The sequence below is a fragment of the Tympanuchus pallidicinctus genome, unplaced genomic scaffold, assembly GCF_026119805.1.
Source record: "Tympanuchus pallidicinctus isolate F22 unplaced genomic scaffold, pur_lepc_1.0 scaffold21, whole genome shotgun sequence".
Lineage (NCBI taxonomy): Eukaryota > Metazoa > Chordata > Aves > Galliformes > Phasianidae > Tympanuchus > Tympanuchus pallidicinctus.
Window position 1 is genome coordinate 11005926 of NW_026294733.1, and position 26051 is coordinate 11031976.

Below are 26051 nucleotides of genomic sequence, written 5' to 3' on the forward strand. Positions count from 1 at the left end.
CCGCCGGGCGCCCGGCCTAGGAGCGGCGGGACTATGGGCGGCCGCGGCCCGGGGCAGGTAACGGCGGCGCGGGGGGCCGAGGGAGGCGGAGGGCGGGCGCGAACCCGCAGCCCCGCGGCCGGGGGGCGGAGAGGCGCGCGGCCAAGCCCCGCCCAGGCGGCAGCGCGCGGCCATGAGGCGAGGACCGGCGGAGCGGCGGCGCTCTCGCGAGAGCTCGGTGAGCGGCCTCCGCCTCTCGCGAGACCCGGGCCGGCGGCGCCTCCCTCAGCCCGGCCACATCCCCACAGGCGGAGCGGGGCGGCCGGCGCCGGCGAGCGGAGCGGAGCGGCGGGGCGGCCGCCGGGCACGTGAGCGGGGGGCGGCGGGCAGCGGGCACGTGAGCTGCGGGCGGCGGGCGGGCGTCGCTCTCGCGGGCGCGGCGGGACGCGCAGCCGCTTCTCTCCGTCCCTCCTCCCGTCCCTCCCCCGCCGCCGGCGCGACGGCGAACGGGAGGCGCCGCCGCGGCCCGCAGGTAGGAGCGGTGCCGCCGCGTGCTGGGCCGCGGCCGCCGCTCTGAGGGAGTAGAGGGGAGAGGAGGGGAGGGAGGAAGGAGAGAGCGGGAGGGACCGTTAGAAGCCGCGGCGGGGGAGGGGAGCGGGCCCGGCGCGAGGCCGCTCCGTGAGGCGCTGCGCGCATGCGCGTCCTCCGCCCCTTGGGATCGCCCGCAGCGCCCCCGCCCGGCGGCAGCGCCAGGCCGAACAAAGCCTCGGAGCGCCGCCTCCCGCCGGCACGGCGCTGCCGGCCTGCTGCGCGAGCGCCCGGGCGTCCCGTGCCCCAGCGGCCGGTTCATCCGGAGCTAGTTAACGCGCGAGGCCGCAGGAGGCTGACGGAGGAAGCGCTCTTTCTATTCAGTTTCACTTTCGTGTAATTGGCGCTGCGGTTCCGAGCCGCGCTCAGCAACGCGCTGTGTGCGCGCAGCGTGTTTGAAATAAAACGTCGGAAGTGGCTGTGAGCCTCCACTGCCGCACTGCTCCGACGGGGCCTTTGTGCTGCGGAGCGGAAGCTGAAAAATCCATCTGAAGTCTGTGGCCGTTTTCCTTTCGGTCCCTTTGGGAAGATCATCCGGTGCTGTTCTCAGCCACCCACCAGGGCTCTTCCTTCCATCCATCTCCCGGTTCTTCGGGGCTGTGGGTAGGTGGGTGGGTGCTCTGCTTCCCCAGCCCCGACTGGGCAGAGAGCTGCTCCTGTCGGAACGTCCTGTGTGCTCCCCGCAGCTCTGTGCCTTGCGAGCACAGCGGCAGCCTTTTGTGTTGCTGGGAGGGCTGCTCGATCCCTGTGAACCTCGGGGCACAATGTGTTAGAAGTCATAATGTATCCAAGCACTTTCTCTTCAGAATGTAGCAAACCGTATGTTAACGTTTTTAGTGTGTTATTCTGAAGCTAATGAACTTTTGTCTTGGAATTGTATTTGGAGATGCGGGAAGTGATTCATGAGTGAATGATATGGAATAACGGGATGTGAGCGAGGATGCTGGCAACTGGAACTGACCCTGGAGGTGTACAAGGAACGTTTAGGCATTGTGTTGAGGGACGTGGTTTACTGAGAACTGTTGGTGACAGGTAGCTGGTTGCACTGCATGATCCTGTAGGTCTTTTCAACCCTGGTGATTCTGTGATTCTAACTGAGCCCTGTGCAGATGTGTGCTCAGTGTCCCTGCCCTTTGTCCTGTGCTGGGCAAGGAGATGAACTCAAGAGCGCAAATATGTGCTCTTCTTTTTCAGAGGAAAGATCTCTTGTGGTTCTTATGTTGGTTGCAGTGCTGGGAGCCTGTTTTGAAAAGCTCTCTGAAGTTACTGGGTTCTGAAAACTTCAGTCCCCGGTGCTTGTGTGCCCATAAAAATGCTCATGAATTCAGAGAGAATTGAGCAAGTATTGCACGCAGCCCTTCTGTGCCACATGCACACTGAGCTGAACGCTGAGGCAGCCCTAAGGTAGCTGTGGTAAGCAGAGCTGCAGGGAAACGGTTTTATTTCAGCCTCTTAATTTATGAACATACTGGTGCAGCCTCTTTGCTGCTTGCATTTTTTCTCAGCGCTCCCAGTCAGCAAGTCTTAATACCAAATCCCCCGCTGTGTTTCTCAGCTAACACGCCTTGCAGGGCTCTCCGTGCTGTGTTGTGCAGCCAGAACTCAAACAGGAGGGTTTTCCTTTGGGCACGCCTGCAGCTAGAATGCATCTCTGGCATCGGGAGCAGGGTTCTGCTTGGGAAAGAATGCACTTTTCTGCCAGTTCTTGAAACGCCTGCAGGCAGACTTGCACTTGTTGATTTGTCAGAAGGCTTTTTAATTGCTTAACAGAACAAAATACAGAAGTTAAAAATTTAAAAAAAAAAAAAAAAAAGACAATTAGACCTCTGTTAGAATGCTGCTCTTGTTCTCTGGTTTGATCTGCCTGCTTTGAACAAGTGGTGACGGTATGGGCCTCGCCTGTGAGAGTATTTATCTCCAAAACTGCTGAGAACGAGTAGGAGCTGCCTCCTTTGACAGGAGCATGGGCGTGTGGTCACTGACACCGGAGCGCGCAGCCTGGCCTCACAGATGGTTCTGTTCTGCAGGGCTCCGCTGCTGACACAGCGCTTGGTGGGGCAGTGCTGCAGGCTGTGTGTGCAGTGCTGCTGCTGCCCGCAGCCACAGGTTGCCGCAGGACTGGGAGCTGGAGAGGTACCGGCCTGTTTGTGGAGCACTCAGTGCCCGTGGTGGCTTTTATTCTGTGTGTTCTTGGCCACTTGTATTTCCGTTTCTTAAAATACGCTTTTTCCTTTCTTTACTCTTCCTGTGGTGTTCCAGGGGTGTTTGTTTGCTCCTGTTGTTTGTGTAAGGGAGTAAGTGCACTCTGCAGCTTTACACAGAAAGGGATGCTCGAGGTGATGAAATTATGTAGTGAGCAGAAATAGGAGCTCAGCATCTTATTGTTACAGTGCTCTGTTGTGCACTCAAGTGGTAGAAACCGGGTCAGTTCTTTAGGATGTCTTAACTGCTGAAGTAGTTAATTTCCCTCTTATAAACAAGGCTTTTCAGGTGTGATTTCTCTGTTCTGAAGCAGTCTTCTGTTAGTAAATGCAGATCTCACCTGCTCCTCTGATCAACTCACTGAGATGAAGCTGAAAATAACCCTAAGGATCGGGGCTGTTTCAGTTGTTCCACAAGGCCGGTAAGGCTGCCCAGCGCTGTGCATGCTGCCTTGCAGCTCGTGCTGCTGAACTCTTTTGAGGTCGTAACCTTTGAAGATTGCTCCATAAAAAGCTGTTTCCTTGCCTGCAGTACTGTGGATGCTGTTACCTGAGATGGGTGATCATCTCTGTGTTCTGCTGGGCATTTTGATCTTCCTCCTTTACCTTTGGAAGAGCGGCGGCCTTTTATTGTCCAAGCTGAAATGATTGCTGTCGGCTTGGGATCAGTGCTCTGGTGGTTCAGCAGCAGAAAACATCTGCATCCAATTTCTGTGCAGGTCCTTGTGTTCACTGCTGCTATTTCACAGAGCAAGGTGGGGAGCTGTCGGTCTGAATCTGTAACTTGCAGAGCTCCTGTAGAAAACCTTTGTGCCATGATGTGTTGTGAATGGTTTGCTGAGAAACCTATGGCTTCTCCCCTGGTAGAGTAAGTTGTTGCAAAACAAATGGCTGCACTGTGAGTAACACCTCAAGGAGAGGAAAAATCTGCACCTCTTGGTCTGAAAAGTGAGGATTTCAGAGGGGAAGCTTTATTTCAGAGTTTCATTTCAAAGCTGCATGCTCTTCAAAAGTCTTATTGCTGCAAACTGAGGATGTATTTTTCAGCTTCTGAATTACTCCATGACTTCATTGTAGGTGGATTTACTCAAAGCACATTGAATTTAATCAAACTTTGTGGGTTTTTTTTAAGTGAAAGTGAAACTGAATAGAAAGTGAACATCATGTCTTATTTTTGAGACTTTTCTATCAATAGTGGAAGAAAAATGGGTAAAAGATGTGTTGTAAGAAATTAAGGAATTCAGGATCAATGTGTACACGCATAGGAAAGGAACGGGGTGGTGAAAGGAATAGGAAGCTGAAACACTTGCACAGGAGGTGGTCGTTTAACCTGGGGACCAAACTTTGTGAGAAACAAAACTGATTGATGTGGAACCAGAGCTCAGTCAGTTCTATTGGGGTAATCAGTTCTCCATAAATAACAGTCATTCTGTAGTTTGAGAAACCAGCCTTACGGCCTTACCTGGGCCTTCGTTTGGCAGCTGTGTATCTGTAGGGTTCAAATCCCTTGCTTTTGTTGTCTGCCTTTGCAGAAAGCTCTCGTGCAACTTTCAGATACAGTTTGATCATTGTCCACATTTGTCTGGAAATCTGTTAACACTTTGGCTTTAAACTTATTTCAGGACAGCTTCATATGGTGTATTTTCAAATCTCGCTATGTCCAAATTTCTGACCACAGATCTTAAAAATGTATATCTGAAAGCCTGTCTGTTCCTGTTGTAGCTGCAATTACGTGAAGAGCAATTAGTGCAGTACTTCCAGCTGAGCTAAATCGTACCTGGATCTTTAGATGGCTTTGTTCAGCCGCACTCATCTTGTTGCCGGGACTCAGTTGATGGCACCCTTGCTTAAAAGCCAGCAGACCTCGGCTGCTGAGAGCTTCTCTCTGCTGGATGCTGCTGTGAGGTCCTTCCTAAGCAGCCGGTGCACAAACCTGACCACGTGGGAGTTAAAGTTCTTCAGTCTGATTTTTAGCCTTCTCCCCCCTCCTTCGTTTGTTGTCTGCTTCCGAACAGAAAGAATGGGGCTGGTTGTGAGTGGAGCACAACAGCTGTAGTGAGATGAGTGATGTGGCGGAGCAGCGAGTTGTGTCACAGATGTTCAGCTCTGGGTAAATCACTCAGATGAAGTTTCCCTAACTCAGCACTCGGATCGCTGCCGCCAGCTGCTAAGGGCAGAGCGTGCCGCCAGCACACAGTGTCCTCGTGCTCTCCTTTCTGCTTTTCCCTAAGATTGCCTCTGTTTCTTTGTCTCGTTGTCCTCCTCATTTTCCTGTTTTTACTTTTCTCCTGCTTGCTTCTTCGTCCTGCGGGGCTTTGCAGCAGCCAGCAGCATGGTGAGGTTGTGCAGCGCTGTGTGGTCGAAGCCCTGCCAATCAGGCTCTGCAGCCCTGTTCCGTGCTGGGCTGGGCTGTTAGGTTTTGTTCTCTGATAATCTCTGCAAAGCAGTGGACAATGAGCTGCCAATTGAAAATTGTGACGAGAGGATTAGCGAGCATCTGTTCGAAGAGAAAGGGTTATTTTGGAAAGCAGAGAACTTTCCTGATGGAGCAAAATCCTGACTTGTGGAGTCCTTTACCAGCAGGACACCGTGCCTGCCCACAGGGCTCCTGCTGCCTCACTGTGACAGTCTGCTTTGCAAAGCTCTGCAGCACCTGGCCTGATGAAGAGACTGTTAAGTTTGGTTTCACACCATTCTGTGAATGCACAAAAGAAAGAGAAGGGAGTTTTCCATAGAAATGCGGTAAGGACTGTGGGGCTGTTAGAAGAGTGCCGACTGTATGTAAGACAAAATATGGATGGATATGACTGTCTTCGCTCGTTTGAATGACTCTTGGTTCTTATAGCAGCCCTGAGATGCTGTTTGTTAGTCCTCAGGATGTTCAGCCTGTCCTGGATGCCTGCTCAGCATTTGCCTCTGCCCTCCCCTGTTCTGTTTCTCTGTTTCCCCCTGCAGCTCTCTGCAGTGCTTTTGTGTCTTCTGCCTCAGATACTTTCTTTTCATCCCGTGTTTCTCAATCTCAGTCTCAACCAAATACTTGCTAGGAGCTAACTCCAAATTATGTGGGTTTTAAACCCACAGGTGAACCCAAAAGTTTAAACAACAAAATCTACAGGAAATTGTATAAAGCAGATATTTTCAGGGATGGAATTCTGGCTAGGTTTTGGGTGCTGTTTCTCTTGCAGTATTCATTATTTTTCTCCCTGGAAGTGCAGTTTGGTAACAGTGCTGCTTTTGTACGTAATATGAGAAGGAAATGGGAGGTGCTTTACAGAGTAATGAAAACAAAGTGGAAGAGCTTTATGCAGTGCTGGCACAGGGCTCTGAATGGAGCAGGCAGCTGGGCAGGAGGCACACACGTAACCGTGACCTTTTTTCTTGTTTCCAGCACAAGAGAAATTGCCTTCTGCACAGCTGGACTCTTCAAGGAAAAAATCCTTGCTTTTGTTTTACCCTTTCCATTCCTCCCTAAACGTGGCTGCTCTTAGGAGCTGGTTTTGTTTGGAGCTGTGTGATTTCTGCCTGTTTCTTCTTGAAGCCATACGGAAATGAGGAGCAGCACCAAAGCAAAACATGGCTGCAGGGATTTGGAAGGATGTGACTGCATTGGGGGTGGAAGAGCAGCGTGTCCCTCGTGGAATGGCTTCATGTGTGTCAAATCGCTTTATGTTTTGTGTCCGTATCCCAAGGCTGAAGGACTGTGGGAGAGAAGTGTCGCAGCTTATTCCTGCTGTGCATCAAAAAGAAATCCCGGAATACAGGCACTAGTCTGTAAAGCGTACTGTTACAAACGTAGGTTAAATGGGGTTAAATCGGGCATTTAAGCACCAGGTTGGGATGTATGTGAGGACAGCGGGGGATGAACATCTCTCCTGAGTGCTGGCTTAGGATCTTTAACTGCCACATGTGGTCACGGTCCCAGAAGAGCCAGGAGCGAAGCAGCAGCAATAGGAGCCTCAGCTGCCAGCCCCACAGGGCCGCGTGGGGCCCAGTGCCATCTGCTGACTCCCAGGTCTTTCTGCAGGTTTCCCTTGGGCTCCCAGCCCACAACTAAGCCTGACCTTGCTTAGCTTGAGGTCTGAAGGTACAGGCTGACGTCACAGCTGCGATGTAACAGTAAAGATTCGCTTCCTGTGTGCTGCTATCTGTATAACTGCAATTTGAGCAAGAGGTCTTATTTACTTCCTGACAAAATTGAAACTTGTTTTTCTTGTTCACATCTATCTTCACATCGGTAATTTGATTTTTAACTGCATAAAGATTGGAATACTGTGGTTGGTCTTGTTTACCAGATCTTACAGCAGAAACTTGTTACCCAAACTTCAATTGCTTTTAACTTCCTTTCGTCCTGTTCTGTGGTGGTATAGGTTTCATTTTCAAGTGTGTGTTATATGCCAAAGTCATCTCTGATTCTGGGCACTGAAGGTTTTTATATGGTCTTCTCACACAGTGTAGTGCAGCGCTGCAGGCTAGAAACAAAGCCGTAAAACGGAGATCAGGGCTTATATGCCAGTAAGCTTTAGATGCTTTCAGACATCCCAAACTTCTGAAATTCACTTGTCTTCGGTATGAAAGTAGTCTGTTTATTTTTTTTGTTTGTTTGTTTTGTAGAAGAGTGGTAGTATGTACAGGAAATACTGCTGTATTTTTGTCTGAAACAATATTTGTAGGTTCTGGGTACATCTCGTATCTGTTTTATTATATGATGAAAGCCTTATAAGATTGAGATCTTTAATGTTTTAGATCAACATGATGCATAAGTTTAAAACTGCATCTGTTTAAAGGGATTTATGACTAAAACTGCTTGTTTTTCTACAGAATTGTCTGGTGTTTCTCAGCTTGAAGAAGATCTGCAGTCATTATTGATCCTCTTTCTTGGCGTTGCCGCTTTCGAAGTGAAGTTTGCCTAGCTTTGTAGTGCGAGCTTTCTTTTCAGCCATCTTAAACCCAACCAAACAAACAAACAAAGATTTTGATCCGTAAAGTAGACAAGCGATAGCTCTACAATGTCCAAGTCATTCCAGCAGTCATCTCTGAGTAGGGATTCCCAAGGTCATGGGCGTGAGCTCTCTGCAGGAATAGGCCTTCTTGCTGCTGCTACCCAGTCTTTAAATATGCCAGCATCTCTTGGAAGGATGAACCAGGGTACTGCACGCCTTGCTAGCTTAATGAATCTTGGAATGAGTTCTTCATTGAACCAACAAGGATCTCATAGTGCACTGTCTTCTGGTAGTACCTCTTCCCATAATTTGCAGTCTATATTTAACATTGGAAGTAGAGGTCCGCTCCCTTTGTCTTCTCAGCACCGTGGAGATGCAGACCAGGCCACTAATATTTTGGCCAGCTTTGGTCTGTCTGCTAGAGACTTAGATGAACTGAGTCGCTATCCCGAGGACAAGATCACTCCTGAAAACTTGCCTCAGATCCTTCTACAACTTAAAAGGAGGAGAGCTGAAGAAGGTTATGGTAGAGATGGCAGATCATCCACACGGGAACCACCGTACAGAGTACCTAGGGATGATTGGGAAGAAAAAAGGCATTTTAGAAGAGATAGCTTTGATGATCGTGGTCCTAGTCTCAACCCGGTAGTTGACTATGACCATGGAAGTCGTTCTCAAGAATCTGGTTATTATGACAGAATGGATTATGAAGATGACAGATTGAGAGATGGAGAAAGGTGTAGGGATGAATCTTTCTATGGTGAGACTTCGCATAACTATCATAAATTTGACAGTGAGTATGACAGAATGGGTCGTGGCCCCGGTCCCGAGAGATCTCTCTTTGAGAAAAAGAGAGGTGCTCCTCCAAATAGCAATATTGAAGACTTCCATGGATTCTTACCGAAGGGTTATCCCCATCTGTGCTCTATATGTGATATGCCAGTTCATTCTAATAAGGTGAGTTATGCACCAGATACTTCTATTTTCCTTTACGTTGTAGTACCTGTTCTGTTTTTACCTATTTCTTTAATTATTTCTATAGCCTGGTTGCTTTTGAAATGATCTGAAAGTTGGTTTGAGAGTGAGAAAGGCACTTGGTTTATTTACAAGTAATTGTTAACAACCGTTGTAAACCAGGGCTTTACATTAATGTATTTTGTTTGCCCAGATTGCTTAACTTCCAGTCAATCAGCTATCATCTACTGGGATGTCTTATTTATATTTTACATCTACATGTTCTCTTAACCACAAACATCTGGCATTTAAGCACTTTTTTGGTGGGTTTTTTGTTGGTTTGGGTTTTTTTGCAGTGTATCTACTGTGCCCTTCAGGAAGCTAGTTTCAGCTCTCCTCCACATCTGTCTTGATTGCCGATTTATATGTAGTTAAGATGCACTCTTGCACAATTCTGCTTTTTCCCTGTCCAAAGGGAAAGAGTTAATGTAGAGCCCTGGAACCTGTTTGCAAAAGTTTAAAAATGAATAAGTAAAAATGAATCACGTTTTAGATGAGCTCATTCTTGCCTTTTTAATTTCACTTTAACACTCTATCTCATACTATGGCTGAAATTTGTCGTCATTTTTCTCCTTTTTCACAACTTTCTTAGACACTTCAAACTCACTTTTTATTGTCCCATGTTGCATCTATCCCTGTAGACTCTCTGAGCAATCAGCCTGCTGCTGCAGTGTCTGCTCTGTGTTCCTAGTAGCGTTCTTTACTTGGCTGGCAGGTAGAGTTGGGTCTTCGGGTGCCTTCAGTCCCGCTGAGGCTTCCTCTGCGTTGTCCGCCAGCGTTCAGCTCTGTGCAGCGGGAGCTCCTTGCTCACAATGCCCCGGTTATTCAGACGGTGTTTTCAGAGCCTTCTCACTTTCAGCTTTTCCAATTTGACTCGTCTTGCTGATTTGCAGGGTGCTAGGCGATTTAATTGGCTAATTGGCAAACGCAGTGCCCCTCTTGTCACGAGCAGTGGCTCATTGGCCTTCAATTGGAAAGGCAGCACATGCCGTGGCTGTGAAATTGGTACCCTGTGGAATTGCTGTTACTAACCGTTTCTTTACAGTTACCTCTAAAGTGCCGCTTCGGTGCGTCCCATCTTGTTGAAACGTGAATTGTCCCCACCAGGAGCTGATGGACACACGTTAGAGCACGTGCTGTGCTGCTCCAGTTGATCTGACGCTTTACAAACTTGTTTTGCTTTAATGACTTTATATAAGTTAATCACAGCAGCCTGGGTTTCTCGTCTCCGTGCTTTCAAGACATTCATTTTTGTACAAGGTTTAACTGAACAACTGAACTGCCACACTCAGTTTTGTGTAAAAGATTTCATTTGGTTAGATTGAGAACGTAAACTTCTGAGGCCCTTGGAGATGGCAGCCAGTACTCCTGTAAGTAGGGTTCTTTTTAGCCTTTATTCTTCGTTTGCTTTGGTATGAAGGTCTGTTTAATTAAAGGCTATACAACCTGAAGTATCTTTCCAAGCACAAGAGACACCAAATTCCTTTGACTTACGTGACTGACTCCTTCCACGACACACAAACCCATCTTTTTTAGTAACACGTTTGCCTTAAGCTGCTGAGAACACCACAAAATATTTGAGATTGGATCTTCTGTTTCTTATGACCCGAGTTCGGGTTTTGTTTCTGTTTTGGAAATGACATTATGGCAAGAATTGTTCTCTTTCTCTCCTTTTTTCCTCCACTTTGCATATCTAACAGTTACAGAGTTTCCTATTCTGTATCTCTCACAAAATTAAATCAAGTAGAACTTACCATTTGAAGTAATTTGATTTGAACCAGAATGTATGGAAAGCAGAAAGGGAATGCTTTTCTTAGCTAGGACAATACAAACTCATTATAATAATATCAAAACCTCACTTTCCCAACCCCAAATAAAAATACTATGGAATATAAAACAAGAAAAAGTATATGACAACGCAGTGTATCTGTTTTAGCCTAAGGAGACAGGCAGCTACCCTTGGAGCCTGGCAGGCCAGTCCTCTTTTTGCTCTTTTAGTGATGTTACCACCTGCTTCATTAATTTGCTGCATACAGACTCTGGTCCAGCTTGTTTGGCTAATGAGGAACAAAGTTTAGCCCAGCTTTTCAGTCCATCTTGATCCCTCCGCCAAGGAATGGGGTGTTGAAGCTTAGCGACTGCTTTCCCTGCACGCAAAGAGCCTGGTGCAGGATGAGCAGAGGAGTTTGGAGGTTAAACACTTGGAGCTGTGATGTATCTCAGAGGGAGAACACGGCTGTGTCCCCAATAAGGCAGTATCTAAAATTAGGCGCTTAAGTTTGGCCTGCTTTTCTAGGGAGCAGCGTGTCCTCTTGCATCAGTTGAAGCCAAAGTAATCTCCATTTTAATAAACTCGATCGAGAATTTCCTTAGCTTAACACAAATGCCCAGAATTAATTAGTGTCTGTAAATATCCAGGGCCCTGCAACCTCAGACAAGCGGCGCCTCAGCGCAGGTGCAGGGAGGGAGCAAAGCAAAGTGTAGATGAGGAACTACTTAATATGAACTGAATAACATGGATGAGCCGTTGTTGTTCTGCAAAGTTTCCCGGGGGAAAAAAAAAGCCCAGTTTATACATCAGATCTCTCCTCTGCTTATTTTTTTTTTCTTTGCCAGTTTAAAAAAGTGTTTGAAGTATGAGAATCAGATCCCCAAACTTTGGCCCTGGTTTGCAGATAACTTCAGTTTCAGTTTATAATAATCTCCAAGTACGTGTTAAGGCAGCTCCGAAGGTGCAGTGCTTGCAGTACTCTGTACTTGCAGAGTCAGCCATTGGGGCTTCACATTGAGGCTGAGTGCAGCTGAATTTAGGGGGTGCTAGTGTTAGAAGGGCTGCTTTGTGTATCAGAGCACTAGAACTTGTTACTGGCTTTAAAACTGAAGAATATTTGCTTTAAAGTACCGAGTGTTTCACAGATAGGGGGTTTGCTCGTGGGGCTTTGGGGCTCCTGTTTGCATCCTAATTGCAAGCGTATTTGGTAATTTATAGAGCCTACATCTTGTGTGGTTAACAAGAAGTGCTCATTTTCCACCTTGTTTTTAAAAATAAATTCATCCTGCTCCATGTTCTCTTCTGTGTATCATGGAGTGTAACAGCACAGCGTGGCCTAATGCTGGTACTTAGGGAGATGTGGGATGCAGTTTGTTCTCCTGGTGGGGAGCACAAGGTGGGCGCTCAGGGCGCGCAGACGGAAGCCCCGCTGCAGGGAGGATGGCTGTAGTGTGGAACTGGACAAAGCAGGGAAGGGCAGGGCTTGGGAAATCCTCTAGCTAAAACACAAGATGTATAAAACAGTCGCCCAATGCACCGTATGTGTTTGCATCCCAAAATACAGCCGATGAAAGCCCATCTGTTGTTAAACTGCCCCCCAGGAGATGTAATTACTCTCCCCTGTGGAGCCGTCCTGTCCCATCCGCCTGCTGGCTTACTGCACAGCAGCAGAGTGGAGGTAACCCCAGGGTGTGACACAGCCAGCTGCAGCAGTGACACTTAAGTTCTGTCACTGCAGTAGAGCACACGCTGGGCTGGTGTGTGTGGGAGCACCGGGATCTGATGGTCAGGCTGAGTACCTCCCAGAGGAGTCCCTGTGCCCCTTTTTGACATAAAAAACCAGGGAGGTGATCTCCTGTCGTAACAAGTATAAGGTGCAGGGAAGTAGAAGGCCTCGTTCCTTTCTGCGTTAAGGCCAGAAGCAGAGATGCTGCAAAGCCCCAGCTAGTACAAAAATACCAGTGAGAGGAGAAGAGCTCAGGTAGCCTGGAGGGTACAGCTACTGCACTTGGCCAAGATGCTGGCTCTGCTCTAGTAGCGTCAGCAATTGCATGGTGTGTTACCCTTTGTGCTGCTGACCTCTCCCAACTCTTGCTCTGTACGTGATGGATATTTCCACTAAGAAGCTCACTGTGATACTGAGGTAATTTGATGTAGTTCTATTATTCCTCCTTTCTACCATCTTGATTAGATCCCATTTTTCTCAACTATTCCCCTCAAATGCTCATAAATTTTTATATTTCACATGTGTAGTTGTAGTTTGTCCTAGCTATGCACTTTTGTTTCTTTTAGTCTTTCCTTTCTGAATTCCTTGCAGTTTCTTGGCTCTTTCTTGGCTTTGGAAACTTGAGTCTGTAGTCCACATTCATCTTTGATAATCCGAGGAACGAAGCAGAGAGTAGAGGAAATTCTAAAATTCTAAATAAAAAAACCACCAAATTAAAATTAAAAAATTAAAAATCTCAGCAATTGTGCAGGTTGGAACGTCAGCAATACACGTGAGCTATAGCAGGTAGCCTGCAAGCTGCGCGTGGTGGAGGCAGGGTGAAGCCCAGCGGCATCTTTCATCAGACACCTTTGCACCCAAACTGGGGTTGAGAAGTAGGTCCAGTTTCAGTGTGTCTTCAGAACTCTAAAAAAGTATTTTGATATCTGTGCGTTCACCTTAGATGCTGAGCTTAGAAGAGAAGATGGTTTGCTACAGCAGTGTTACTGTGTTGGAAGTAGCTTGTGGTGTGTGGCCGGTAACTGTGAGTTATTTACTTTGCTGCAGGAGTGGAATCACCATATCAATGGAGCGACTCACGGCCGGCGCTGTCAGCTGCTGCTTGAAATGTATGAATTTGAAGTACTGTAAACATTCTTGTGGTATGAGAGCAGTATAATAACCGTCAGCTTGCTGTGTGCTGCAGGGAATAAAGATACACTACTTTAAAAGTGCCTTTTTGGGACGCAGAAGGAGTGCTGGTTCTTAAATTCTGAGTCCTGCTGCTGCCCCAGATGCCCCCAAGGATGGGTCTGCATGTCCCTGGGCAGCCCATACCAACCCCAGCCCATACCAACCCCAGCCCATACCAACCCCAGCCCATACCAACCCCAGCCCATACCAACCCCAGCCCATACCAACCCCAGCCCATGCCAACCCCAGCCCTCCCTCCCTCAAGGAGCGTCCTGCCCAGTCTGGGCCTCCCCTGATGCACCTTGAGGCCATTTGTTTGCATCCTATTGTTTGTGAATCTGCTGCAGCTTTATTTTCTACTAATCAGGCTTGTGCCAAGATTTTATTTATTTATTGTAAAATGAGCTTATTCTATGCAAATTATAATGTAAATCAGCAGCCGTGTTACTTTGAAGGTAGGAATTTTCTCATAAAGACGAGCACTCCCTTTTGTAATTAGGTACTGCAGCTTATGTAATATGTAAAGTATTGCAGCCTATATGAAAATAGATACAAAAATTACCACGTAGTGAGAGGAGATTGGATGATTGGATTTTTCTTACCTTCATTCTTTTTTTCTTTTTTTTTTTTTCTTTTTTTCTTAAGATATCCAGAATGGAACCCTGACAGTGATTCAGGACATGGAATGTAAGTAATGAATGGGGACAGTGGACGTGCCATTCTTCTGCTGGTTTAAGCAGTACAGTTCTACTCAAAGCTGTGTAGTTTGGGCTGCTATTTAATTCAAATGCTTTAAACTAATTTTGAGAATTATTACTCTCATTTGGAGCCGTTTTTTTAACATCTAATATGAAACAACCGACCTTCTTCAAACTCCCCACTTGGAGCCAGGAGAAGCAGCTCAGGTTGACTTGTGCTTGGATACTGGTGGGAATTGGGTGGCTGGAGGAAAAAAGGCTTCAGGTTTTTGTTCTCATTCTTTTTCCCTTTTCCTAGGGGTGATCCCTTTATGTTGCAGCAGTCCACAAATCCTGCACCAGGAATTCTGGGACCCCCACCACCTCCATTCCACCTGGGAGGGCCTCCTGTTGGGCCAAGAGGTAATGCTGGCAGCCATCACACTGGAGGCCCCTTTCTGAAAATCACCTCTCAGGGTTACTGGGCTTCAATCACTTGTGTTCCTGAAGCTCTTTATTACACCCAGATATTTTGGTAGCAGGCAGTGCACAGTCACAGCAGTAAGCACCAGCTTTTGCACGGGTTGTGCTTGGGGCTTCGGTTGCTTTTTTTGAAAAAGACACAGAACCCTCTACTTCTCCCAGACTTGAGTTCTGCTCAGTGCTTCGGAACAACACAGCAGTGCTCTCTGAGGGGTGGAACTGAAATGCTTTCCTGTGTTTTCCTCACCATAAATACTTTGTTTCCACACTTCCACCTTTCTTCCCTCTCCTAACTACTGGACCCGTTATCACGGGTTTCTTTTTTCAGCTGTTGGGTTAACTGACCAACGCATGTTTTCCTGTGCAGCAATCTGTTACATCAGATTCTGTTTTGCTCCCTGCATGTTGGTGGATTCTTGTGAAATTGGGAGGAATTCAATGTCTTCAGTCTGTTCTCCCTAAACTAATTTGAAATGGATTTGAGAAATAGATTTGGGGGCCTCATCTTCCCAGAAGGGCAAGATAAGAATCAGGTTCTCACCTGAAGTCATTATTACTTACTTTATAAATAACTCGAGTGAGTAAAAAGCAAAACTAATTAATTTACCTAATCCTGGCTGATAAAAAATCTCTGAAGCATTTTAGAGGAGCCTTTGAACGATGAATATTTAAATGTCATTACAGTATTATTGTAAACTTTCCAATGCATCTCAGACTTGATTTTTGGAATATACAAGATTAACAGCCATTTTGGGCTTGGCAATACTAATTTATCAGTTAGTAATACTACTTACGTGGCTTTTTAAAACTTGATGTAATACTGTTTTAGTGTTCTGAGTTCTGTCCAGAACTTGTAATGAAGCTGCTAATAGCAGCCTTGTGAGTTGAACTAAGCTTGCTCTTTTTTAATTTCTTGAAGGAGCTGGAAATGGAAACATGCAAGGACCCAGACACATGCAGAAGGGCAGAGTGGTTAGTATTCAATAAATGTAAAGTCTTTGAAGGATGTAAGTATTTGTATGCTTTCTCTTTAATAAAATGTATTGGGTTTTGTATTTTTTTTATGTAACGAGTGGAGTGTCTTTAAAATAGTACGATACTAAGATTTATTGGTGTGGAAATATTGAAGCTTTGGAAAGAGATAGTTTCATTTTGCCAAATATCCTACAAAATGTTTGTTTCAGGAGTGTATGCACTCTGCATGTTCTCTTATGAAGGAGGTAAGAGACAATCTCCTTTCTGCACAGCTGTCACAGCAGCATCTTCCTCGGAGAATCCCTGGAGGTGCTGTGTGTTTTCTGCCTGTCTAGTTTTGAGGCTAATTAAGGCTTTGTAAAACAATAACGAATAAAAAAGGAACAGATCCTTGAAAAATGTTACTTCAAGGTTAGCTGGTACATGTGTTGTGTGTTGTGTGTGCTCTTCATCCTCAATAGGAAACCAGCAGAGTTGTTCACATCATGGATTTCCAGAGAGGGAAGAACTTGAGGTATCAATTGCTTCAGCTTGTTGAACCGTTTGGAATAATCACAAATCACCTGATTCTCAACAAAATCAACGAGGTAACATTAGCCCTTCATTAGTGCTGTTGGAACTGCTGGGTTTCTTTGGTTGAGTTTAAAAAACTGGCTGAGTTTAAAAATTCTGGTAAAAGGATGTGCTTGGCTTCTAAGCCAGGTAACACGTCACCAAGCTGAGAGTGACAGGAGTGTTTCTTTTTACAGATACTGTAGTACTGCATTTCAGCTTAAATATTGCCAAGAATCATTTTAGCTGGTATTTCTAGCTTTCTTGAAAATACAGTTTGCAAATTCAATTTGTGTTTTAATATTCTTCGGAAAACTCAGTCATGGTTTATACATAGTGCAAGAAGCAACTGAATGTTCTGAATCCAATTCTAAAATGCTGTGTTCATGCACATGAAATATGTGAAATTCATGCCAAGTCCTATAGGCCAGTTAATGCCATAGCCAAAAGGCAGTCTTGGTTTTGAAGCAGACATTCTTATGAGAAAGGAAGGGAGAGTTGAGACCTTAAACAAGAACAGCAATTCCTTGAAAGTGTGGTGCTCAGTCTGCTTTGATGTTTTCAGGCATTTATTGAAATGTCAACCACTGAAGATGCTCAGGCTGCAGTGGAGTACTATTCAACAACACCTGCACTGGTGTTTGGTAAACCAGTCAGAGTCCACCTGTCACAGAAATACAAAAGGATAAAGGTAAAATGTTTCTGCTTATTTAAACACTATTTCAGTCTGAGGCAGGGATTGTTACCTGGCCGCTGCTTTTAAACTGTTACTTTATGTACTTGACAGCTATATCAAATTAATCAAGGGCTATAATTTACTACTTGCTTTAAGTGGCACAGTGTTAAGTGTACATCTTGCAGTATCTACTTTAAACAATTCATTCACTTTTTAATTTTAGAAACCTGAAAGTAAACCTGACCAAAAAACGGAGCCACCAAAACCAGAACTGGGTCGTGTGATTCACCTCAGCAATTTACCTCATTCGGGCTACTCTGATAACGCAGTGCTCAAACTGGCTGAACCGTATGGAAAGATTAAGAACTACATACTCATGAGGATGAAGAGTCAGGTAACTGACTGCAGGAGCTTAGCATGGGGGGATGGCAGCTGAGACACAACTGGGAAGAAATGCAGGCTGCTTCTGTAGCACAGGCATGGAAATTGTGTAGGTGGTTTGCTGCTGTGAGTCGCTGTAATGTGAGCTGCTTCAAAAAAAGGGGAAAAGAGACACAGTAAAAACAGACATTAGCTATGAGGTATAATTTTGCATTGAGGCTTTTTGTTGTGTATATCTCAAGGCATTTTGAACTTTTTGTAAGACTGAAGAAACTACCTGTGAAACATTAATACCTGTCTTCTGCTATGACACGTTTCTTTCCCTTCATTCTTTAAGTAAACACTTCTGCGTTTCTCTCAAAAAGAAGATGGTGTATTGCACATGCATAGTAAAGCACTTTGAATGCATGTGTATATATGACTGCCACTTGTACACAAGAATTTCAGATATTTAGCAGAGTTGAAAAAACTTTTAAACTTCCCTGGTTGTTTCTGTTACCTTCAGTTACAGAGGAAATGAGAGTATTTTTGTCAGAGATGAATTCTGGAATCCCACAATGTTCTGGAGTCAGAAATAAGTAGAATCTATTGTATGACCCCTAAGATGTCCTGCCTAACCGTACTGCACAGGAAAAACAAAAGGACCTTGCTCTGTTTGGTGTGGAAGCAGCTCTCTTCTGGCTGAGATGATGTGCTTTTAAAAGCTTGTTCAGCAAACCCAGTGTGTCATAGGCTTGTTTCATGGAGGAACACCTCACAAAGCAAGACTGCTTTTTTCTCAGCCACTGTCTGTTGCTTTTGTGTTTCAGACTGCTCTTAAAAAAGTACAACTTCTTCAGTACCTCAAAACTCCCAAACCCTTCAGCTCCAAGTAAATGAGAGAAGTGCTTTTTTAGCTATTTGTATTTCACTTTAAGGTGACTTTTTCTCCAAATGACTTAAATACCTGATACTTAATTTGTAAACTTTGTAGAGGACAGATACTACTCAATTCAAAGGCAAGCTTACATAGGACAGTTCAGCATGTACTAAAATGTGTGGCTGGTTTGGAGGACCTGGATAGAGCCAAGTCTGCTAGGTTGGTTTCAGCATTTTGAAATGCTGTGTTGTAAGTTAAATAGCTTTGCCTGTGGAAGCGTTGTGTATTTTGTAATTTGTGACGTGTGCTTTTTAATCCTTTCAGGCTTTCATTGAAATGGAGACCAGGGAAGATGCTTTAGCGATGGTTGAACACTGTGCCAACAAAGCTCTCTGGTTCCAAGGCAGATGTGTGAAAGTGGATCTATCTGAAAAATACAAGAAATTGGTGTTAAGGGTAAGTTGTATTTTTAGTTGCAAACTGTTTTCTGATTGTAAGTGGAGGTGTGAAGTGAGGTAGAAGACACCTCGTTTCTTGAGAGTTCAGCACAGCTTTGAAAATTCAGGATAGAATTTTCTTTTTTTGGCTGCTTAAATGACACACAGCAGGAGTGTGGTGCTCTGAGGTGCAGGACGGGATGAAGGGTCTAGAAGTCTTGCTGTTGCATATGATTGTGCACCAAAAATGACTGTTGTGACAAATTCAAACTCTGAGCCAGTGCATCAACGTGTGCCTTATGAACATGGAGGATAAGTGGGATTTCCTACTCAGTAACTCCTAAATAAGCACGGCGATGCTGCAGCTTCCTGCTCTGCCTGCTCCTAACTGTAGTGAGGAGGTTGGACTGGCTGCCCTGCGGTGCTGCCTGCAGCGTGCTGAATCAGCTCATAGATGCTGTACGTAACGTCTAGCAGACTGCCCTGTCTTTGTGCTGAGTTAGGGAGTTCTGGTGAAGACAGGTGGGGTTTCTGGATGAACAATTCAGCATTCATCGATTGGTTGCTGTCTGGGCACTGTAGAAGAGTACCTATGGATTAATGTAATTGGTAGTGCTTGACTACATTAACTCAGACCAGATAGAACAATGTTTCAACATTACTATGAATTATACTTTGCTGTGACTTAAGACTTCTCTTCTTTTAATTTCAGATTCCAAACAAGGGAGTTGAACTTCTGAAAAAGGATAAAACTAGGTAACTGCCTGTTATTAAAACATGATGTTGCTTAAAAGGAAATATGAAAGTACCCTACCCAAATTATAGAAATTAGACAGAAGAAGTCTGGCAAGCTCTGAGATCATCATGTTGTTTGTGCAAAAAGATTAACTGTTTTTATTATGGTGCCTATCCTTTTCCTCTAATGAAAGAGACTTCACAGCCTCCCCAGGCTGCTCAGGAAATGTGCTGCAGTCCTTAATTATCCCTGCCTTCCTGCAGTTTAAACCTACGAGCAGTTGTCCTGTCTCAAAAGGACAGTTCCTCCTTGCAGCAGCCTCTTGCATGCTTGAATTCTGTTTCCCTCAAGCTTCCATTTTCTGATCTAAACACACACAGTTCTGAAGCTTGTCCAGAAGAGCTGAGCCTGCTGTTTTTTTAGTCACTTCTGGATGCTATTCAGATTCATAAGCAAGCGTTCTTTCTTTACAGAAAGAGAACATATTCTCCAGACAGCAAAGACTCTCCAAGTGATAAGAAGTCTAAAACTGATGCTACTCAGAAACCTGAAAGTGGCACTGTAGAAGATAAAGCAAAGGAGGAGAAGCAAGATGATGCTGCTGAGCCGTCGGGCGCTAAAAGCAGTGAGCAGGCAGACCAAGACGAGCCTAGTTTACTCCTTGAATCTGAAGATGAGCTCCTGGTGGATGAGGAGGAAGCAGCAGCGCTGCTGGAAAGTGGCAGCTCAGCAGGAGATGATGCAGATGTTGCCAATTTAACTGATGTGACTACAGAAGAGAAAAAGGAACCAGCTGATGATGTGACCGTAAAAACCGAGGGAAATGCTGTGGCCAATCCAGCAGCAAAGAAAAAGCTTAAAAAGGTAATCCTATTGCAGGCTACTTGAGTCTAGAAAACTCTTTAAGTTGAATAGTGCACCACAGTATTCTATTTCAAATCTTTTTCTGTGGGTCTTTAAAATGTGTGCATGTCACACCTGTTTGAAGAGAAACGGGTGTTAAAGCTTCTACGAAGAAAGAAGATCGCATTGGATGCAACTTGCAAATGAAATCAGTGACAGATCAGTGTTTCTGTTTTGACAGAAGTCACTAACTTGTGCATTTCCACCCGTATTATTTCCTGGGGTTTTTCTTAGCTATCTTTGCTCCTTTCTTCGCTAATGCTAAGCAGCCAGGGAAGCTGTTTAAGCTATTTATCCCAACAAGCCTGTCTGTAGTTGCTCTTTTGAGCACTGAACAGAAAATGACATTTGGTTCGGGGGATCATAAGAGATTTGAGGCTGTTTTAGACCTGAACAAAATTGTATGAGTGTCTGCTAACTGTGCTGAGCTGCAAAGGCAGGCAAGTCTTTGGGTTAGCCAAGGCCATTTCCAATTGAGAAAGGGAAAAAAAAAAACCAAACTCTAGTTCTGAGGTCTTGGAAGCCATGTGCTTCTTGCTGTGAACTTAATTTTTTTCACCAGATGACCACGTGCTCTCATAGTTGTTTCTCCTACCAGCTGCTTTTTTTCTTTTTTTTTTTCAATCATACTTGGTTACATGGAGTAGGATGCAGAATGCTTGCAAAACTTCAGTAACATTATTGACTGGAATGGGTTTTTTTTTTCTTTTTGGTAGGAAGGGGTAGAAAAAGAGCATATTCCCTGCTTTTAAAGGAATTCAGTGTGCTTGTTATCAGCCCTGGGGAATCCTGTCAGGAAGGCAGCTGTGCAGTCTTGTTGACGTTGCCATTTCTTGTCGCGTGGCTCCGTGTCAGGATAAAGCACCTCAAAACCCAAACTACTGTCCTTGAAATTCCCAGAGCACACATACAAAGCTCATGCTGCCTCTCTCACTGTTGCTCATGACTGCTGTTAATTATGTGCGATACTGATGTCTCCCTGTCAGTTTCGCTGTCTGATGGTGAAACTGGTTTTTAAGAGACCTCCACACGCTTTTTGTTTGTTTTCAGTGGAGAAGCTCCAGGTTTTCCACTGGTTGAAAGAGGGCTCTTAGTTTTTCTTTTTATGAACTTTCATACTATTGTACCTATTTCTGGTAAGAGTCTACCTTTCACGTAGGCTTGAATTTGAGGGTCTTGTGGGATTGTTTCAAGTAAAAACTGCATTCCATGCATTTAATTGAAAAAAACTTCGCATTAGAGGGATTTTCAAAATAACAGATTAAAAAAAAAACGGAAAGAAATTATCAAGACAGAGGTCAGATATTGATGTGATAAAACAGTGGACACGATGCTAAGATGTTCGTTCCAAATTGAACGCTTGACTCTGGAAGCGGTGCAATTCTCCTTTTAAAAGAGCCTGTGACACTTCTGCATGTCTGAGTAACGTTTTGAACAAGGGAACTTGTTAAGGTGGTTTGAGGGAAGCCGTTAAGAATAAGGTGACTTAAGGAAAACGTTTTCTCAACAGCGATACGTGGGTGGCTTTCCACGGAGCATGGAAGGCTTTGTCACTCTAGATGAGGTTGGTGACGAAGAAGATTCAGATCATCAGAAACTTCGGAAGTCGGGTTTGGCAGTAAAATCTGCTGGCAAAAATGATGATAGTTTGGCAGAAATCAAAGTAGACAAGATTGAGGAGCCGGAACAAGAAAGTGAAACATTAGAAAATGGTACCAAGACTGAAGAAAATGTGAAGGTTGAAGCTGTTGAAGCTTCCGACCCCACAGCAGCGCAAGATCCTGAGAAAAATGCCCACGAAAATACAGACACCCAGGAAGAACAGGAAACAAAGAATGTCCAAGAGAAAGCTCTTATTCCAGATGAATTTAGGATTGGGCCCTACCAGCCGAATGTTCCTGTTGGTAAGGCTGTTTCCATTTCTTTTCCGATCTGTCTCTGTGCACTGCAGTAGCATTTCTCATTTCATTTGCCTTTATTTCTGGCAGTGTGTTGCCTCTGAGCCTTTCATTTTAGGGCTCTCCATTCTTTGCTTCACTCCTCCCCTACCTCTAGTATTCTTTTTTTTTCCCCCCTCATTTTCATTCAGTTTTCCATAACACTTTCCTTAGGCAGAAATTAAATTGGAAGAGCTATGTTTTAGCAACACTAATTCAATTAATAGCACAAATCACAGTAGTGATATTAGCCTAGATTCATACTGACTGCTCAAAAGGCACAGATTGGTCTCAGAACGCTGTTAGTTCTTTTGAAGGAATCAATAAAACAAACTGAAAGGTTGATTTTAAAAAAAAAGTCTGCACATATTTAGCTATTACTGTAGGCCCCTGGCTTGTCTAAACTAAACCAAAGACTTCTAAGGACAAAGCAGCTTTTAATGTAAAGTGGGTTATGGTTTTAAGATTTAGCTTGAAATGACATATGACATTAAAGAAATGATGTAGAGTAGTTCTCTTAGTTTATTTTGTGGTGTTTACTTCTCTAGGTGTGAATTATGTGGTACCCAAAACAGGGTTTTATTGCAAATTGTGTTCCCTGTTCTACACAAATGAAGATGTTGCAAAAAAGACCCATTGCAGCAGCCTTCCTCATTATCAAAAGTTGAAGGTAAGGCAAAAACTTGTTCATTTTAAGTGGCGTGATTCTTTCCTTGGGGAATAGATCTGAATGAGGCTGGACTGAAGAGGACGTAAAAAAAAAAGCTTCCAGGCAGTTGAAATTGGCTTATTCTATAACTTCTAACTCAAGCTAGACTCTAAAACATCATCTTTTGAAAACAGTACCCAGGATACACACTGTGCAAGATGGGCTCCAGCATTTTTTTGCAAACTTGGATTAAAGAGGGCATTCTGATTGGAGCACAGGCCAGGCTTAGAGTTAGTGGCACCAAGTAAATCCTGGTGGCTCAGATCTTCTCCAGTTGGCCTTTGAGTCTGGTCAGCAGACCGTAAGCTAAATTTAAATATTTTTGTTGAAAATCCATATTTGCAACTTCTGATTTTGTGAGCATGTTTGACAGTTCCTAATTGGATGAGGTATCACATGATTGCATGGCATGAATGGTAATGCTGCTGCTGTATTTTGTATTGTGAGCTGCTTCTAAATACCACTTCCCAGAAAGGGAAGTTCTAAACAAGGCTCTAATAATGCAGTGTTCACATCATTTGATTTCATTTCGGTTGATTATTGAGCTGAAATCAAAGCCCATGGGTTCTGTAGAAAGGGAGATGGTGGTATCTCAGACCTGGAAACGTCTGCTTTCTCCTGTGCAATGCGAGGCAATCCAGGAACAAATGCAGGGCTATGCACTTAGGAGGCAGGTGCACAAACAAATGGCTCAAAGCAAGTAACTTTATCAAGGAGTAGATGAGAAAACCAATTACCATGCAGAATCCAGTAGTAAGAAAAACCCACCTCATCCATCACCCATAGCTTTTTTTTCTTTTTTTTTTTTTTCCCTTTTTCTCCCATTTGAGGTACCTGATCTGGGGACGTTGAAGGCTTGATGTAAATGGGGAAGTGGGGCAAATGATGCGGAGACCTGTTAGCAACTTATTAGCTTTGATGCTTAGATTAATCCTGATTTCCTTTTTCCATGGCACAAATAGAAAGTGAGCTGCTCTTGTGTGCCTTGTAATTTTGGGGAGGGAGGAGGGAAAAGCAGCTTTTGATTTACAATGGCAAAGCACGTTGCTGGCTGGGAGTCAAAGTGATGCCAAATTGCTCAAATTTCTGACACAACCCTTCTCTAGAGAGGGGAGAGAACAAATGTGCAGGTAAGTGGCTCAGCTGCAGCCATAGGTGCATGGCAGTGGGCAGGGCGCTCCCTTCGCTTGCTGGCCTGTTAGGAGGCCAAGTGAGCGCTTGCACGGCTGCCGTTCAGTGCCTGCTGTTGGTGAGCTGTGTGCTCAGGGGTGTAATGATCACCCAGTGCTTCAGAGGAGCTCTGCTCCATTTCTTCTTGTGAAGAAGTGCCAGTGATGTTTGTTTTACCTTTGAAGGCAATGTTCAAAGGTTTTTACAGGGTGAAAACGGGGTTAATCTTTATGGGCTGAATGTTGTGACTGTGAGAAAACTGAGTATATCCAAAACGTGGTCGATTTCTTTTAACAGAAAATTCTGGATAAAATGGCAGAAGACTACAGGCAAAAGAAAGAAGCGTAAAAAGAAGGATGGATGTAAGGAAAACAGTGGCTTTGTTCTTAATGTTAATCTTTTTTTAAAAGCAGTACAAGTAGTAGATGGAAATACTGTATTCTTTTGTTTTGTTTTAGTGAGATACAGTAGATGTTATAGATCTGTTCATGTGTTCAGTGTTGTAGCAAAAAGCATAAGCAGTTAAGTTAATGAAAAAAATTTGTTCTTAATGTGGGAATGGCAACAAGTTTCCGTTTTGACACTGAGCTGTTAAAGAAAAAATCTTGCATCCTTGTGGAAAGCTCATCTACGGCAAGAAAATTTCCTTGAAGTGAAATTTACTGCTTTCAAGCTTCGAAAATTCGTCTATCCATTCTCAATAAAAAATAAAAAGTAACACTGCATTTTTATTTCATCTAGAACATTCCGTATTTCAGTCTGAGCCTAGCAGATACTTAATTTGGAGTGTAAGGCTGTCATTGCATTTCACTTTTGAAAAGTCTTTAAATGTAAGTTGCATTTTTAAATGTTGAATTGCAGTTTCTTTTAATGTCATTGTTGTTACATAGCAAATAGGAAAATTAGTGATTAGTCAGCTTTACAACTTTGTGATTTTTTTTCCTAAGCTCTTGGTAGACTTTCCTACTCAGCTGTACCTTGTATTTTTAGTGACAAGTAAATGCCCATTCTCTTCTGACCAGTATTATTTCCTCAAGCTCTTCCTGCTCTCACTTGAATCTTGCAGCTGTCGTACACCTCTGCTATATTCCAAAGCAGCATTTGAGTCCTGAAATGTAAAAAAAGAAAAAAGAAAAAAAATCAAAAAAAGCAGTATCTTTATATCCTTCACATGTAATTTTTCATACCTGCATTTTAAAACTGTTTCTGTTGATCTAGTTTTGTCAAGAATCTTTTAGAACTGTGCTCTTAATGTACCTGCACATGTGATATGTGAACAGGAATTTGCATGTGTAACCTGTGTTTATCCGTAGTTTTTGTTATTTACTGCTTATTTGTGAATTCAGGTTACTAAAGTGATTTACCAATAAACAAAGCTAGGCAACAGTAACTTGTACAGATGTTTGGCATGTTAACCATTGTGTTTACTGAGCTCTTGAATCCGTTGTTCATGATAGCACACTGAAACTCTAGCTGTCCTGAAATTGCATGTTTTAACTCCTGTGATTTCGAAGCTTACTAAATAACTTCTTGCTCTTTTCTAAAACTTCTTCCATTTCCAAACGAATTAAAATATCACTTGTTAAAACACTGGTAGGTATCTTCTGCTGACAGTTTTATTTCTTTAGCTTTGAGGGGAATATCATAAAAGTTAAGTTCAAGCCACACCATGTTCATGTGGGTAAAGATGACTCGGGGTGGTTATTTCAACCCAAAACTCCTGACCTGTGGGGATTCTTAAGTGCTAAGAATGATTTTTTCAAACGCACGAGGCTGAACCCTGACGAAGTTAGTTCAGTTAAGTAAATGCATCTGGCAGATGTGCTGGTGTGCTTTGTGAAATGAAAATCTCGATCACTTGTCTCCTCAGTACGTCACCTCCTGCCGTTGGATCCTCCAGCAAAGAGGAGCATATGCCCCATGCCTTCTGTGTGAGAACAGTGAAAGTTGAAGTGTCTCATACAGTGGTGATAGCAGCTTGGCTGGAGACTACAGGGAGACAGTGGTGAAATGTCAGTAAACAGCTAATGCACAGACTGTACTTCAATAGCATATCCAAAGAGTGAGATGTTAACATGCCGTGATGACTTCTTGCACTTTCTTGAGAGCGAGTTACGTGACGCTCATCAGTGTAATGCAGTGAAAGTATTTAGTCTTAAAGCTG

General features: G+C 44.2%; 1 protein-coding gene across 9 annotated transcripts; it reads left to right on the forward strand.

Moving 5' to 3' along the window:
* Positions 1-18: 18 nt before the first annotated feature.
* Positions 19-25277, forward strand: MATR3 (matrin 3). 9 transcript variants are annotated; one of them, XM_052684880.1, is made up of 15 exons: positions 37-57; positions 7587-8665; positions 13267-13328; positions 14038-14079; positions 14389-14492; positions 15472-15524; positions 15989-16114; positions 16645-16770; positions 16979-17149; positions 18320-18451; positions 19145-19188; positions 19642-20032; positions 21582-21975; positions 22557-22678; positions 24185-25277. In XM_052684880.1, exons 2-15 carry the CDS (start codon positions 7775-7777, stop codon positions 24233-24235), a joined length of 2709 nt encoding a protein of 902 aa, XP_052540840.1. In that variant the 5' UTR covers positions 37-57; positions 7587-7774; the 3' UTR covers positions 24236-25277. The 9 variants fall into 9 exon arrangements, with proteins under 9 accessions (XP_052540843.1, XP_052540840.1, XP_052540842.1 ...); XM_052684878.1 differs by lacking the exon at positions 37-57 and adding an exon at positions 229-347; XM_052684879.1 differs by lacking the exon at positions 37-57 and adding an exon at positions 392-511.
* Positions 25278-26051: the final 774 nt, after the last annotated feature.

Coding starts and splice junctions, on each gene's coding strand:
- MATR3 (XM_052684880.1), top strand. CDS start 7,775: ATGTCCAAGTCATTCCAGCAGTCATCTCTGAGTAGGGATTCCCAAGGT. Junction 8,666..13,266: donor TGCCAGTTCATTCTAATAAG/GTGAGTTATGCA, acceptor ACTTTGCTGCAG/GAGTGGAATCACCATATCAA. Junction 21,976..22,556: donor CCAGCCGAATGTTCCTGTTG/GTAAGGCTGTTT, acceptor TTACTTCTCTAG/GTGTGAATTATGTGGTACCC.